This window comes from Eptatretus burgeri, chromosome 2 (genome assembly GCF_056783735.1).
Source record: "Eptatretus burgeri isolate ZD-2024b chromosome 2, Ebu_testis_v1, whole genome shotgun sequence".
NCBI classification, from domain to species: domain Eukaryota; kingdom Metazoa; phylum Chordata; class Myxini; order Myxiniformes; family Myxinidae; genus Eptatretus; species Eptatretus burgeri.
This window is the reverse complement of record NC_140962.1, coordinates 128,477,523-128,493,949: the sequence shown is the minus strand read 5'-3', so window position 1 is coordinate 128,493,949 and position 16,427 is coordinate 128,477,523. Positions and strand designations below refer to the sequence as shown.

At 40.8% G+C, this 16,427-nt stretch overlaps 1 protein-coding gene across 1 annotated transcript; it reads right to left on the bottom strand.

Moving 5' to 3' along the window:
* Nucleotides 1-6,070: 6,070 nt before the first annotated feature.
* LOC147033075 (beta-1 adrenergic receptor-like) lies at nucleotides 6,071-16,167 on the bottom strand. The gene is made up of 2 exons (XM_085851176.1): nucleotides 15,538-16,167; nucleotides 6,071-6,394 (listed from the first exon to the last, which is right to left on the bottom strand). The coding sequence occupies exons 1-2, from the start codon at nucleotides 16,165-16,167 to the stop codon at nucleotides 6,071-6,073; spliced, it is 954 nt and encodes a 317-aa protein (XP_085707302.1).
* Nucleotides 16,168-16,427: the final 260 nt, after the last annotated feature.

Below are 16,427 nucleotides of genomic sequence, written 5' to 3'. Positions count from 1 at the left end.
CATATATATATATATATATATATATATATATATATATATATATATATATATATATATATATATATATATATATATATATATATATATATATATATATATATATATATATACATATTTACGACCAGAGTTGTCAGATCGACGATGAGGGGGTATCCTTGGTTCCCCTTGGACTTACTGTGCCTGAGTTCACCGAGCACAAACTTCGTGTAGTGGTGAGTTGCTCGGCAACCGTGAAAGCTATTTAGTCAACCAAGTGGTCCAGTGTCCTCCGTATAATTGCCGTTGAACTGGAGGTCACGCCCTCAGCTTTGCACCAAACTCATCTTAATTAGATCTTCAATGGGGGGGGGGGCCGAACAACCGCCAGTGCATCCCGGAATTGGATGAAATCCAATTAATTGGGGAATTATAACCTCCCAGATTCACCTTGGTGCAAACAGCGCTGGACCAATGGGGGAAAAGCCAAACAGAGACAGGTCAGAAATGAAGTTTAACAAGAGGATTTACTATTTACAAAACAATGTAAAATGCGATGGTACACAAGTAACAAAAAAAAAAGAGAAAATGTAATATAATATGTTGTGGTATTGGGAGTTACATTAATATTAATGAATGCATGATGACCCGGAACTGACAGGAGGAACCAAGAGTGACGTCAGAGAGCTGTGGAGCAAGGGCAGCAGGAGACGCCATTAAAAACGGTTGAGCTGAAGAACCCACGTGTGGGCTGACTGCTATACAACAAATGGACACACAAATAACTCTGGGGAACAAATTTTTTCTTATTATCTGTTGCATGAGATTTTTCAACTTATTCTATGTCTTTTTTCAACACTGATTTCAAATCTGAAATCGGTTTTCCTCGTCATGCTCTAATTTTCATGCAATTTGAAACTTGCAATTTTCGCAAAAAAGGACACCCATTGCTATTTGCACTTGGGATAACTTGAGAACTAAGGTTGAGATTTCGGACTTTAGTGGAAATATACGATGCCTAAACTGCTAAATAACTATAGACCGTATTCGTTTTGCTGCTAACGATTTGCTCATGATTTATTTGACATCAATTTTCTTTATCTTTATTGATATTTATTTATCTTTATTGCTATATTCTTTGACTTTATATTTTTCTTTGTTTCAGATCTGATCATGGCTTCTTCAATAAGACATAAATGTGTAAATAATCCTGATGCATTTTGTTATGTGTGTGGCTGTTACACACTACTTCGTCAAAAGCGCAATATGACATCGTTTGTAAGGCGTGCCTATAAAGCCTATTTTGATGTTCCCCTTGGCGACAAAGACAAGAAATGGGCTCCTCATATTGTATGTCATAATTGTGAGGAAATGCTTCGTGACTGGACAAAAGGAAAACGAAAGGGTCTGTCTTTTGGAGTTCCCATGGTTTGGCGAAAACCCAAGGACCCCATATATATGTGGACCCCCCCCCCCCCCCGTAACTGACTGCTATTTTTGACTGGTCAACACAAAGGGTGTCGGCAAGAAAAACTGGCAAAATATCTCCTATCCCTGTATTCCCTCAGCAATTCGACCGACTCCGCACTCTGAGGAACTCCCCATTCCAGTCTTTAATGGTTTTGTTTTATCTGAAGATGAAGACAGTGAACATGATCAGCAAGAGCACGAGGGCCGTGATGACGGGTTTCAAGAAATGGTTTCAGAATCCGAAGCCTCCTCATCTGATACCAAACAGTCATTAGCCCCTCAGCAGTTTAGCCAACCGGAATTGAATGACTTAGTGCATGATTTGGGGCTCTCCAAGAAAGCTGTTGAGGTATTAGCCTCCAGGCTGCAAGAAAAAAAATCTACTTGACCACTCTGGAAATGTTTCATATTTATGAAAGTGGGACCAGATCTTTGTCGCCTTTTTTCTCAGAAGAAAAGCAGTTTTATTTGTTTACTGCCACGATATCCCAGGTCCTCTCAGGCAATTAGGTGTTACTTCGTATAATCCAACAGAATGGCGATTGTTTCTGGATACCTCTAAGCACAGCCTCAAGTGTATTCTCTTGCACAATGGCAATGTTTATGGAGCGGTTCCAGTTGGTCACTCAGTGCATTTGCGAGAAGAACATGATGACATAAAAATGGTCATTGACTTACTCAAATATCACGAGCACAACTGGATCATTTGTGTGGACCTGAAAATGGTCAACGTTTTCCTTGGTCAACAGAAAGGCTTCACAAAGTTTCCATGCCATCCCTGGATGTGGGACAGCCGAGCTCGAGAGAAACACTGGATCCAGAAGGAGTGGCCCATCCGTGAAACTCTGGAAGCAAGCATGCCAAACATTGTGAATGACCCAATCGTCAACCGAGAGAAGATCATTTTCCCCCACTGCATATCAAGCTCGGCTTGATGAAACAGTTCGTGAAGGCATTGAGTACTGATGGTGAATGTTTTCAACATATAGTTTCTACTTTTCCTGCTTTGTCTTTCGAGAAGATCAAAGCAGGTGTGTTCGATGGACCTCAAATTTGTGCCCTTGTATGTGATGAGGAATTTGTAAGGAAGATAAATGACAAGGAGAAGACAGCGTGGCTGTCTTTCGGCGCAGTTACACAAAACTTTCTTGGTAACAAAAAGGCAGATAACTATGAGTTTCTGGTTACTAGAATGTTGTTGGCTTTTCGCGATCTTGGGTGCAACATGAGTGTCAAGCTCCATTTCCTGAATAGTCACCTTGACAAATACCCTGAGAACCTTGGGGCTGTAAGTGAGGAACAGGGAGAGCGCTTCCATCAGGACCTCATGATGATGGAAGAGCGATATCAAGGGTGATGGGACAAAAATATGATGGCAGACTACTGCTGGAGCATCAAACGACATTGCCCTGTGGAAGTCCACAAATGCAAGAGCTACAAGTGCAAATTCTTGCCTGAATAGGACCTATTTGAACTTTGCATTCCATCCTTATCAATTGTTCTGAATCACCTATCGTCTTTATGCCGAAATATATGTTAATTTAATTTTGCTTTTAATTCTAATTGTAACTTACCAAATAAATGTTGAAAATGTTTAATTGCAAAATATATGTTTAATATAAATTTGCTTTTAATACAAATTGTAACTTACCAAATAAATTTTGATAATGGTGGATTGCAAAAAATCTAGAGCTTGCAGAGAGAAACTAACTTAAGATATGAATTCAGCACACTCAAATTAGGTAAGATCAAGTGCTGGTGTTAATGCAACAACAGCTTTGTTCCCCAGTGTAATGGTTGCAAGTTATTAAGAGTACAATCGAGTGCAGGAAAGAAAAATGGACAAAAATCAGAAAACTCTATGCCTTACCTACTGGCTATAGAGTTCACAGACATGGGCAACCAATCAGACCAACCATGGAAGGAGAAGATAAACGATGAGGTCATCGGCTTCTTTGCTCACCCACAGGACGACCACCAAAGCCAATAACCAACACACCCCAGCAACAGCTCTTCTGCCCTATTTATAACCGCTCAGCGAGGGCGGGGCCTAAATGTGGATCAAAACAGCCTCTTGGGGGTAATCTCGGCCACCGATTGGTGCATCACCGCTTTAGCCTCGCCCATGCCAGACCTCCACTAAGATTCCTGCACAATTCTTCACTCAATCACAGCACGTGATTGACCCTCCATGACTTCAGGATGTGATACAGGTGGGGGGAGGGAACACTGGGAGTTCATAATTGCTTGGAGGAGCAAACGTCCAGACCAAATTGATAAAGTCCAGAGAATGGAGGCACCTGCCATTGTGTCCTGCGTTACGGCAGCGACTGTGGGGTGGGGGTGTAGATGAGGTGATGATGATGGAGGAAGGTGGGTAGTTCGTGTGTGGTGGAGGTGACGTTATGGTTCGCAGGTTGCAGTGGCGTATCGAGGATAAATACCGCTCGGGGCAAGATGTCAAATTGCTGCCCCCTCATAAATCATATGCTGAATTAAACACAACGCCCAATTAAATAACGCTTTTGCAAATCGAATCAAGTACAGCGCATTCACAAGTAAACAGTTACACCTTTGTTTTTCACCTTCAAAATCGTCATCGGCCGACTAAGCATTCAGTTGTTATTGTGACTGTGTGGTTCATATTTTCCTAGCCTTCAGTGCAGCAAACTCATCTCATGAACACAGGAATGAGACGCATTGGTGCACTAAGTGGGGTGCGGGGAGGGCACTCAGCCCTAGGTGACATGGGGGGGGGGGAGGGGTGGTGCCATTGGGAGAGTTGAAATACCAGCACGATGATATAACGATGGTTTTAGTTGTAAATGACATTATAATAATATTACTTTCCACATCATAAAGACAGTAACTCAGTAAGAAAGTTAATTTAGTTGTGACACTTAACAAAATAATCTGGAGTCCAAGTTCCCGAACGAGGAAGGCGCGTGTAAGATAAGGCCAAATAATAATTTAAAAAACACAATTGATCGCCCCCATCCACTTGCTTTTTTGTACCTGCCTCCTTTTTTTTCTTTTTTTTTATTATTTGCCATTTTGTCAAACATCCCGGAAAAAAATAATCGCACCGTGTCAGAAGGAAGTTGTGCAGTGAAGCAGTTAAAAACTGCTTAAAAAGTGGCCCCATGGGTAACTGACGGTAACTTTCCCAACAGGTGGGGTGACCTTACTGTCCTGATGCAAATAAACAATAACATAAAAAACTAAACAACAACAAACTATTATCGAAAGAAACACAGTGCATTAGAGGGTTATTCTTCTTCATTTTTGACAGATGAATGGAAGACAGGGCATGATGTATACTGAAGCGGTTTGCCCCAATTAAAATCTATTTTCTTATTCCCAATTTGCTTACTACAGATACAGTACTGTAATCCGGTTGAAATATTACTTGCGCACATGATGTGTTCTGTGCATTTGACTTTAAATTATTTATTTTGGAAGGGGGGGGGGTTCATCCCAGGAAGGATCCATCCCAGGTGCCAAATACTCTGTCTCTTGATACGCCTCTCATGAACACAGGAATGAGATGGGAACGGCGAACTGGAATGAGCTACGAACACAGGAATAAGACATGAACACAGGAATGACTGTGACACAAACACAGGAATGAGATACAAACGGTGAACTGGAATGAAACGCTAAAGCCTCAATGTCTCTTCTTTGAGTTTAGTTTCCCAGAATGCCGCATGATCCTTTTTGCCTGCCCCCCTCTCTTTGAGACATCGTTGACCACAACCATTGGTTAGCAAACGGAGGGCGGGGCCATTTGTACAGTTCAACCCCTCCCTGCGTTTGCGCTTTCACACGCCACGGGAAAATTGTCCTCAGAAGTGTCGATAGTGATAGATAATACCACAGGTACAGTACCGTAATGCAACAAAACAAATTCGCCACCCCCAAAAGTGCCTCTCCAGATGACCACCCCGTTCACCCCCCACGACACCAGTGGCGGGGTGCAAGGTTTTCGAAGTCTTGGGGGCAATGAATGGCATGTATAATGTCTTGATGCAATGTAAATTAATGTGTGAAATAAAAACCAAGTGTAAAAAAAAATGTGCACTAATAAATGAAAAGGACTGTGTACTTATTGTGTCGTCTGAAAGAAGATTGTGGGGAGGTTGAGTAAGAGGGCAGTTTGGTCTTGGCGCGCGAGTCAAATGAGCTTTTGTCATGATATGCAAATTAGCCAGCGCCCATGTGCACAGCGCGTGCCATGAAGCTCGGAGGATATTTAAAATTTCCCCCTCAGAAATGGGGAGGAAAGGGGGGAAAAATCTATCTAACCCTTTACCAATGCATTCAATCACATTCAACCCACGAGACAAGGGGAACGGACTACTCTGAACTTATACTATGGAAATAACTAAAATGAGGGACTTGTATGCTGTGTGTAATTGCGTTTGGGGTCGGTTCCCAGAACTGCAACAATATATACATATATATATATATATATATATATATATATATATATATATATATATTTAATAAATATATATATATATATGTATATATATTGAATATATGTCTATATATATTGAATATATGTATATATTATATATTTATAAATGTATATAGTCTGAGTTTTGCAAAATGACTTTCCATTTCAACTAAGTTGAGTACGAATCTTTGAATTTGCTGTTATGATCCTTATATTGCTACAAAATAGGCGCTTATATGCTGCCATGAATTCCTGGTTCCGAGTGTACAGTACAGGATTACATAATGAATTAATATAACCCAACCATATAATTAAGTAAAATTGTCCATCAGTTACGCACTCTCTACAAAAGCTCTGCACAAGATAGATTGCAAAGAAAGGAAACCAACAAAGAACAAAAACACCGAGTATAAGAGCTAAAGTCTTCAGAGCTCTACGGTCACTGCTGGAAATTGATCCAGTAGAGTTGTTCTGTCCAATCTTCTGCATCTGCAAAAAAAGTACAATTATTTGGTATTTTAAATCAGAAACACATAAAACTAGAGTTCGTAGAACACGATACCCCACACAGTGTGTTCAAGTTTATACTTCACTTTTAGGTGGAAACATAATGCTAATTAGCTGAGGACAAGTTGGAGTGGAGGGGGGAGGTGGTGTTTTCCATTATGACTCAATATTGACGATGGTACAGTTGTCACAGAGTCAAGCCATTATAGTCAAAATAGATATAAAGTTCGGATAAATTATTTCTGTCCACAAATAATGGGATTGGTTGCCCTGATGAATGTGTCCTCCATTTCACGAATGTGAGCTAAACTGCTTCCTCTACTCGGGATTTTAAATCAGCCAATACAATATTGCTCTGCACACTGGGGATTATTCAGTCAATGGTAATCAATTGCACAGGCATAGGGAATAGTTGTCATACTGTGTACAAAATTTTTATGTGCATTTCAATAAAATAGACATTTAAGATAAATAAACAGATGTTTGGTACTACAGAACTTCAATATGGATACAAACAAACACGACATAATGGTGAACGAAGCTATTCGTGCTGCACTCTTCAGGGTAAAAATCGCAGCAAGTGAAGGAGGAAGTGAAGGCACGTGCTGTATATGCAGGTCTCAATAAGGTAGACACTGATTGGTTCAACCGTAATAACGTCACGGTTAATCCGAACACCCATTGGTTGGCCCATCATCTTCACTTCGAGCTCCCATTGGTTGGAGCAGAGCTCGTCAATGATTGACGTTTTCAACCGCATCCTGGAGAGAGGGGGGATGGGTTTCCACTGCGGTCCATTCACCATTTGTTGCCGTACTTCCCTTGATCTTTCCATGCTGAAAGAGACACAGATATCGCACAAATTTCTTTTGTCGACATAATATTGGATCGGTGGTAAGGATGAAGGTTGCTTCCAACATACGTAAATGAAACGAGCTCCGACCTCGGCTCAATATCCTGAACATATCTGCATTGTACTGGTCTGCACAGATAGGGTTGGCAACCAGGTGCTGTGCAATGGCAGATGAAGCAGATACAGTGACTGGTGGTTGCTGGATATTTATACTGTATCTCCACCGGCCACTCTGTCTGTTATGTCGTGCTTGTTTGTATCCATATTAAAATAGACATTATCAAAGCTTTTCGACTTGCACTCCTCAGGATAAAACCACAAGCAGATGAATTAGAAGCACCAAACTCTCGTTAATAAAGTTACAATGTAATGTCTCATTTATAAATGTACTTTGGTGATTCATATCTGCCTAATCATTATTCATGGTTCATTTCCACCTACTCATTATTCATGATGCCCAATGGTTCCACCAATCAGGTAATCCCATCCTTTCTTTCTCTCAACCAATCAATGTTGAGGACATTGCATTGTCTAAACTGAACAAACTAAACTCCATTAATTTCCAGTGCAAATAAACCAGTCGGGGTTCGATGGAGAGAGCATCGAGCAACCCAAAAAGAGGGCAACCTTGTCTAAATACCCTTGTAAACAAACAAAGGTGTAACAAGTTCATTGTTTATCTTAAGCACACGAGAAGTTTTGTTATGCAGTATCTTAATATAAGAGATGAAGGTCGAACCAAGTCCAAACCGCTTGAGTACTTTAAAAAAGGTACCGATGTTCGACACAATCAAAGGCTTTCCCTTGATGAATGAGAAGAAGCCCCAAATCTTTCGGGTTTTCCTTGTACAGTTCGATCAAATCTCTTGCAATGGAGATGTTGTCATAAATGGAACATTTTGGGACACCGTAACATTGGTCTTCCTTCAACAATGAGGGTTGATGAGGAGTAAGTCATGTTGCCAGGGTTTTTGAGAATACTTTACAGTCCGTACATAACTAGGAGATCGGATACCAGTTCTGAATACACTGCAAGTTTCCGTTCTTTGCGATGAGGGTGAGAACAGCTCTTCGGCAACTCTGAGGTAGCTCTCCAAGCTGGTATCTTGCATTCAAGGTGTTGAGGAGTTCAGGATCCAATAAGTGCCAAAACTTCTTATAAAATTCAGGTGTAAGTCAATCCAAACCAGGAGCTTTCCCAATAGCAAGGCTGTGCAGGGTAGTGCCAAGTTCATCCAAAGTAATGGGTCTTTCCAGGTGGGAACGCTCATCTTCACACAACACTGGAAGGCTGACGAAGATAGAGGCGACAATGACAGGATTTATTTGTTCCATTGAATATATTTTTGAGAACTATTCCTTTGTGAAAAGTTTGATTGCTGATTGGGTGAAAGTGATAGATGAGTCTGCCAATCGAAACTGAGAGAGCTGCTTACTCGGAAGATGTTTCTCTAAGCAAAAGAATAGGTAGTCTCCTCATTCAGGTGCCACACTCTCATCTGAACTGAAGCAACACGTGCATTCCTCTCAGTTATTTCCTTTAATAAAGACTGTTTGTCACTTTAAAGTTTTTTGCACATCAATATTGTTTTGTCCCATGACCCTCTGGAGATATAAAATGTCTGATTTGAATAATTTTATTACTTCATGATCAGCCCTTTTCCAGAAGCTCTGATATTGTTGACAGAAAACTTGGATTTGGGTTTTTACTAAATCCCACCACACTAGTAGGTTAACGGAACAGCTTAACTTCTGTTGTAAGAGATCCATCCAGGAAGATTCAAAAGCTCGAGCTAGGGAATGATCGGAGAAACCAGAAGTTACAATATCAGATTTATAAACTCCATGTAATAAATGAAAATTTACGTCAATGCGATGAAGCCTCGCAAGTGAGATGTGGTGGTTTGAACAATGACACCTTGTGTAAGACTGATCAGAAGGGTGTTGTAAGCGCCAAATATCGTGGAGATTATATTTCGCAATGATGTATGCAAAAAGTCTTGCGGTACATGTTTGGGGTTCCGATCCATTTCGGTCACATGAAGCATTAACAGTACAGTTAAAATTGCCACCAATATAATTTACAATTCTGCAAATCCAGTGTTTTGAGGAATTATCTCAGTTCAACACAACAAGACGTCCAATCGTCATTTTTGCCCGGAGCGTAAACATTAGGGATTGTAAACTTGACCTGATTGATAGAGAAGGTCACAGAGGCAAGATGTCCATCAATAATATTAATAAAATTAAGGCGGGACGGATGGAAATGTTTCCCCAAGACAAACATGATGCCTGCCTTAGACGAGGAGCTGTTACTATAGAAACATTTCTTATCCATAAATAGTTGCCACTGAGCCTGAACAGATCTGACAGTATGGGTCTCTTGTAGCAAGGCTATGTTGAGACCATTGACTTCGACCAGCTGTTTAATTTGGAACTTGCGGAGTGTACTCCCAACACAATTAACATTTACTGTTCCAATCTTGAAACTGACTATGAGTAAAATAATAGGTTCCAAAAACTATCAAAGGGGGATTGTTAACTGAAAGTCTTTTTCGCCTTGGCGATCAATTTTATTAAACGGTGACAGTGTGTCTGATGGAAACCGAATGAGTCAGGCTTATGTGCAAGAGCCTGAGCGCACTCAAGGAAGGACAGTAAATCTGGAAAGTATTCTGTCAGGCTTAAATTGTTTCCTGAATGTATTTTGTAAGAAGAGTCTTATTTGTTCAGGGAAGGGAGGACTTTTTGACTGGTCAGCTTCTCCACCGTTTTCACCTGACTGTTTGCTTCCTCCAGGTGAGATTCGTCAGTCATTTTCAATTTCCGAGTCACACAAGCTTGTACAGTCCTGCTTATAAATACTGTCATCAATATTGATACACAGATCTGGACTGGTTACGGCAACTATGTGCTCTTCCACCGTGGAAACATCAATTTCTTTGGTAAAGGAAATAATCGGTGGATTTGCTGAAATGGAAACACCATCAGCAGATGCAGCAATATTGTTTCCCTTGAATGTAATAGTGCTATCTACCACCAACGGCGTGGGGGTATATAACACTTCGGGGGTCTGTTGTAAAACACCTAACACTTTGGCGCGGTCTTGTAAAACATCGATTGTAACATTTTCTGCGTTTCCAGCTTCACCAGGTGATGAACTGGGAGCAGTAAAAGGATTAACATTTGTCTCACTATTTACTGCTGACAAGGATTCAAGGTTACCATTTGCCAAGGTGACAGCAGGTTCATCACCAGTGGTCTGTGCACCACCATCAGTGGACTTTTCAAATGGAGAGTCTTGAACAAGTGAAACAGTTTAATTTGCTTTGATAACATGTAAAACCGTCTCTGTAAGAGAAACTTCTCTGTCCTCACCGAAAGTAGGCTGAATTTGTTGGTCATAGGTACCTTGTCCATTCCATGTATGTCTCGTAGAGAGGTGTCAGTCATGACTGCGGAAACATTACCGACAGATTTCTTATTTGTAAATGCTACCTTCTTCTGTGTTTAAAGACAATCAGGCAAGGTCTTTCTCTTCCTTGATGGAACAATGGTGAAACCATCCCAAACATTTGTTGTACTGTTTGGACGATCCGACTGGGCGTCATTACTGGACATGAAATTTGCTTGCTTCACAGTCGAAGAAGGAGACAACCCCTTGTTATGGTTTTTTGCATCATTTGACAAGGTAGCCTTTGGGTAAAAACGTTTCAGGTGTCCAAAATTACCACATTCAAAACATTTCAAGGTGTCAGTACTTATGTATACTTGATAACCATGATTATCAATTTGGAATTTGAAAACAATGTTCAAAGCTCTTTCAACGTTAAAGGGAGGCAGTCAACATAAGCTTGTGTCCCAAATAACATCACAAGCTTAGCCCGGTTATCCTGGCAACAAAAAGGTAACATGGTGATTTGGGAAACCACAGTACCATCACGATATAGTTAGATCAGTCAGTCTCTCATTTATAGATAGCGAGTGAGACAGATAGATCAGTCTCTCATTTTCCAAGAAAGGAGGAATGTTCGAGATAATGACCTTCACGCCAAGTGTGTCGAGGGGGGAAATTTGCATGAAATGTCCGTCATCTGTTGATAGTCCCATAGTAACGATTATGTGAACCAGTTCCACCTCGGATATGAAGACAACCACTCGTTTGTTCATTCATGAGGATGCACGAACGTTATCAATACCGATTATGATTACCTGTGGCAAGAACGAGATCTTCGATGCTGACAACATTAGGCGGAACGCAGACGACACCATGTTAACGTGTTAATGCTTCAATAGCTGCATAACGGGAATATGAACTCACACTAAGGGAGAGGGAGGAGGGGTTATCGCTCTCGTGCTGTAATTAAATACAAGCCAAGACAGGTTTTCAAAGGGATAAACACAGATACAGTGAAGAAAAACGATTAGCTGGAGGCTGGGATGGGCACCAAATAAAAGTTAAAAGCGTCACAAAGAAAAATAACGAGGACAGAGGGATGGGGGAACGGCGACAAGACAGAAGGCTGAAGTGTTGGGTATGACGAAAAGGGGAAGGTGGGGGCACAGATAAAGAGTAATGATGTGCAGAGAAACAAAAGGAAAGGGAAGAAAGGTGAAAACGATATGAAAAGGGATGGGAAAATGAAAGGCATAGCAGATCACAGCAAAAAAAAAAAAAAAAAAAAAAAGAGAAAAAGAGAAAAAGAGAAAAAGAGAAAAAGAAAAAAAGAGAAAAAGAGAAAAAGAGAAAAAGAGAAAAAGAGAAAAAGAGAAAAAGAGAAAAAGAGAAAAAGAGAAAAAGAGAAAAAGAGAGAAAGAGAGAAAGAGAGAAAGAGAGAAAGAGAGAAAGAGAGAAAGAGAGAAAGAGAGAAAGAGAGAAAGAGAGAAAGAGAGAAAGAGAGAGAGAGAGACTGAAATCAGAAAATACGAGAGTTGATTTCAGGAGATAAATATTGAGAATAAAGATCATGGTTCTGGACGGAAGATTACGCAATAAGTTGTTGCACGGCATGCTTGAGGGCTGGGGGGGGGGGGGAAGGGTGAGACAGAACAGTCTCTGGAATGCAGTCCAATAGAGAGGAGAAGCAAGGAATAAAAGAATTGAGTTTAACTATGAGCGGGTTAATCGAAGAACATGTGTATTGTGAAATTGCTGGGGAGGGTCACAGAAATGAGAGAGCAGAGGGAGCAATATTGGAAAATAAATTGCAGAAAATAAAAAGACCACTGACCTGCCTGCAATGTGAGAGCAACACACATTGTGCTTTGCCCACATCATGGAAGAATCAAATTTTTTTTAGAACTTTAGATTCCATAGAATCCAGTACAGATAGATGTGATACTGGAGCAACAGCCCAGAGCAGAAAGCAGTACTCCATTAAGCTACAAACAAAGGTCTTGCAGACTGTGAGCAGCTCTGATTTTTCAATGAAAGATATGGATTAGCAGAGGTCACCCTGTATGCAGCTGGCTTTTGAGGCCAGCTTTGTATTGTGGTTTGCACAGGAAAGTGTAAGGTGCTGATACTTGATATTGGATGGCCAAGGAAATAAATCAATGGGTTCATTGATGATCATTCCAAAGTCATGTGTTTAATAGAATCCATCTTCCCACAGGACGTCCATGCCTCAATAGTGTCTTTCCCTGACTATTGTCTCCACCAATTTGATCGACCTGAACCATATTCAGGAGGCGGAGTCACACTGTACATCAAGAACTCCATTTCTCACTCTCACTAGACTGCTCTTTCATCTCTCAAACCCCAGAAGTACCTCTGGGTTTGACTTCCCCTCCGCTCCCATCTCATGTTTGTCTGTGCATTGCACCTTCCTCCTCACTGTGATGACTCCATCTACCTCTCTCTCTCTCTCTCTCTCTCTCTCTCTCTCTCTCTCTCTCTCTCTCTCTCTCTCTCTCTCTCTCTCTCTCTCTCTCTCTCTCTCTCTCTATCATGACATGGATCAACTTGAAACCACTCATCCCAACTCGTTCTTCCTCATATGTGGTGATTTCAATTATCACCATGCAAATTGGCAGTGTGTTGGTACCTCTCTGATAAGCCATGGCACTTCAGCAAAGGACTTCTGTGACTCCATGGGACTGACTCGATCTGTAAACCTTCCCACCTGGATTTCTTTCAATGGAAAATACTCCTTTCTGGATTTGAGAATGACAAACTTTCCTGCTAATGTATCTTGCTCTTCCTCTTCCCCAATTGGTTCATCTGACATAATGCTTGTGAAGGTCAACATCTCTCTAGCCATTCTCAGAGAACATCAGCACCTGTGAGTCTGGTATTTCACTCAGGAAAATTGGCAGGGACTGCAAGCAGCCATCACACTTCAGGTCTGGTCTCTGATATGAACTCAGCCTGGGAATTCTTCCATATACACCTGCTCTACCTTATCCCATCTTGTCTTCAGTTATCATACCCATCCTTCCACCCATGGTCCACTAGATCCTTTGAGAGGCAGTTGCTCTGAAACAAATTGCCTTCTCCAAGAAGGCAAATCCGACTGAAGGCAGCTTCAGTTCATTTCACAATGTCTGCCAGAAGTGTGTGTCCACTGTCAGTAGAGTCCAAAAACAATATCTGCCTGTCCATACTCAAGATTTAACTTTAAAACTTGTCTCCCTCTAAAACCTGGTGGTACCTCCTCTTTAGCTCTGTTTCTGGCATATGCTCCCCCTCCATCCCTTCCCTCAAATGGCTCGACAGCCAAATCTGCTCGTGAGAAGGCCGAATGCCTCAATTCTGTGTTTGATTCCAAACTTGTGTCACCAATTAATCTCTCTCTCTCTCTGTTTCTCTGTCTCTGTCTCTGTCTCTCTCTCGCACCCTGCTTCTGGACTCTGTGTCTTTCACACCGAATCTGTCCACATCTTCTTGAAATATCGTCCTCGCAGACAAACGAACAGACAAACAGGGGTCAAAACATCACCTCCATCCTACTTTGTTGGTGGAGGTAACAAAACAAGGCCATCATTAGCACAAAAAGAGTGAAATATAATTTGAAATTTTTTTTGTAATATGCTTTTCGAGACTTTCTTGGGCTCGGGGCTAGGGTTCAACCAACCACCTCGACTTAGCTACCATATGAAGATAATCATGAGAAATTCCCACACGTAAGTAATTCCTTCGTCAAGTGGATGTTAAACTATAAAAGGCACAAAAATGTTAGTTCTCTAACTATCAACACACACTTTATCCAGCACCAGCCATTGGTGGTGGTTTGCTTATATAATCAGCTGATTTGAGAGGACACATTCATCACAGTCTAATCTTGATTCTTGTGCCATCAGAACCAATATATATATATATATATATATATATATATATATATATATATATATATATATATATATATATATATATATATATATATATATATATATATATATATATATATATATATATTATTAATGTTCATCAACATTTGAAACTCTTAAAATAACAAGATCTATATCAAGCCACAAAAAATGTATATGTTTTACCAAATTACATGTCTTACCTGCTTAAATTAAATTAGCATCTCAAAGCTGAGAGTGTGTATCACATTTTTGTCCGATAGGGAGCAAATAAAAACAAGTCACGGAACTCAACAAATGCCAAAACATTAACAAGTGTCTAAATTTGAGGCACCCTTTTGAGCTTGAGACCAAGGCCAAACGGCCCTCCCGGCCACACCTCTGATTGTCCCTGATCCGACACTATATCAAATAATGTATTTTTCCAGATCTGGTGTGAAAGTTTTGAATCACTTTCAAATAAAGAATCTCATGCCATCACACTTTGTTATTTATTGTAATAATATGAGCAGACTGAGATTCATAGTTTACATATTTGTTACATGATTCATCTCCTTTGCCTTGTTGTGCATTGATGGATTCTAAGTGACAGCTGTAACTTTAAATGTATATAGATTCATGTTATCATGTTATTTTTTTTTTGCCCATCATGTAATCATACCAACCCCTACCCTTCCCCCCTCTAACATCCCTAATCCCATGGCTTTGCTTTATGGAATGTAATCAACAAATTAACACTGGAAATCAATATCATGGAGAAATTTTTATTTTAATGATGTTTTCACAAATTTAGTGATGTTTTCCTAAAATTCAAGTTATGTCCACAATCCCAAAATTGGAATATGATGTATAAAACCTAATTACCTATGACCTTCGGTATTGCATCACCGACTGCTGTTATTGCAGGATCGCCACACTTGTTATTTACAAAGCCATTAGAAATATTTTTTTAGAAATTATGCACCTGTGCATTCGCTTCCCTCAAAATGCGCGCGTACAAAATGAACATGATGGTTAATGGCAGGTAAAAGGCAAAAACAGCTGATAACGCGGCAAAAACCTTTGTGGCCAAAACGCTGCAACATTGTGGGTTTTCATAGCAAGTGCTGTGAACATCTCCAGACTGATGCCGACCAACGATGATAAAAACGGAGGACACCGTCAGTGCAATTATCCATACAATGACCGTTAAACCTTGAGCACGACGTCGCGTTACAATGCTCGAGTAGCGCAGTGGCATGGTGATGGCCACGTAACGGTCAATGGCGATAGCAGACAAGCTATTTATACTGGCTGTGACACTCGCTGCGTCAATGGTGTATCTGAAATCACACATTTGTCTCCCGAAGAGCCAAGTTCCTTCGATGATTTGCACGGATGTGAGAGGCATCACCACCAAGCCGATTAACAGGTCTGCGCAGGCGAGCGAGCAAATGAAGTAGCTGGTGACACTCTGCATCAGACGTTGAGAGCGAAGCACTGCGACCAAAACCAAGACATTGCCGCTGATGGTGAAAAGTACTGCGAGAGTGAACAAAACTCCAAAGATTGTGTACCATGGTTCGATTAATGCCGAGATGTTGTTTGAACTCATTGCCACACTATCCCCCCAAAAAAACCTTTGTTGCGCTTGTTTACCGCTCTCGCAACTGCTCTCTGTAGGATCTTGGTTGACGCTCACAATTGTCCAAGACACTCAGTCGTCCAACAGGCTCAATGTGCACTCTTTTATGAGCATGATGACGATGTAAGTGAGACCTTTGAGAGTGAATCCTTTTGAGACCACATGCTGATTTTCTCCTTCTCCCTTCCTATTAACAGAGGAGAACAAAGCAATGCTTCACTTGGAATCTT

Excerpts from the sequence above, each read along its gene's own strand:
- LOC147033075 (XM_085851176.1), bottom strand. The coding sequence starts at position 16,167 with ATGAGTTCAAACAACATCTCGGCATTAATCGAACCATGGTACACAATC. Across the intron at positions 6,395-15,537 it reads TGAGGGAAGCGAATGCACAG|ATGCAGAAGATTGGACAGAA; the intron begins GTGCATAATTTC and ends CTTTTTTTGCAG.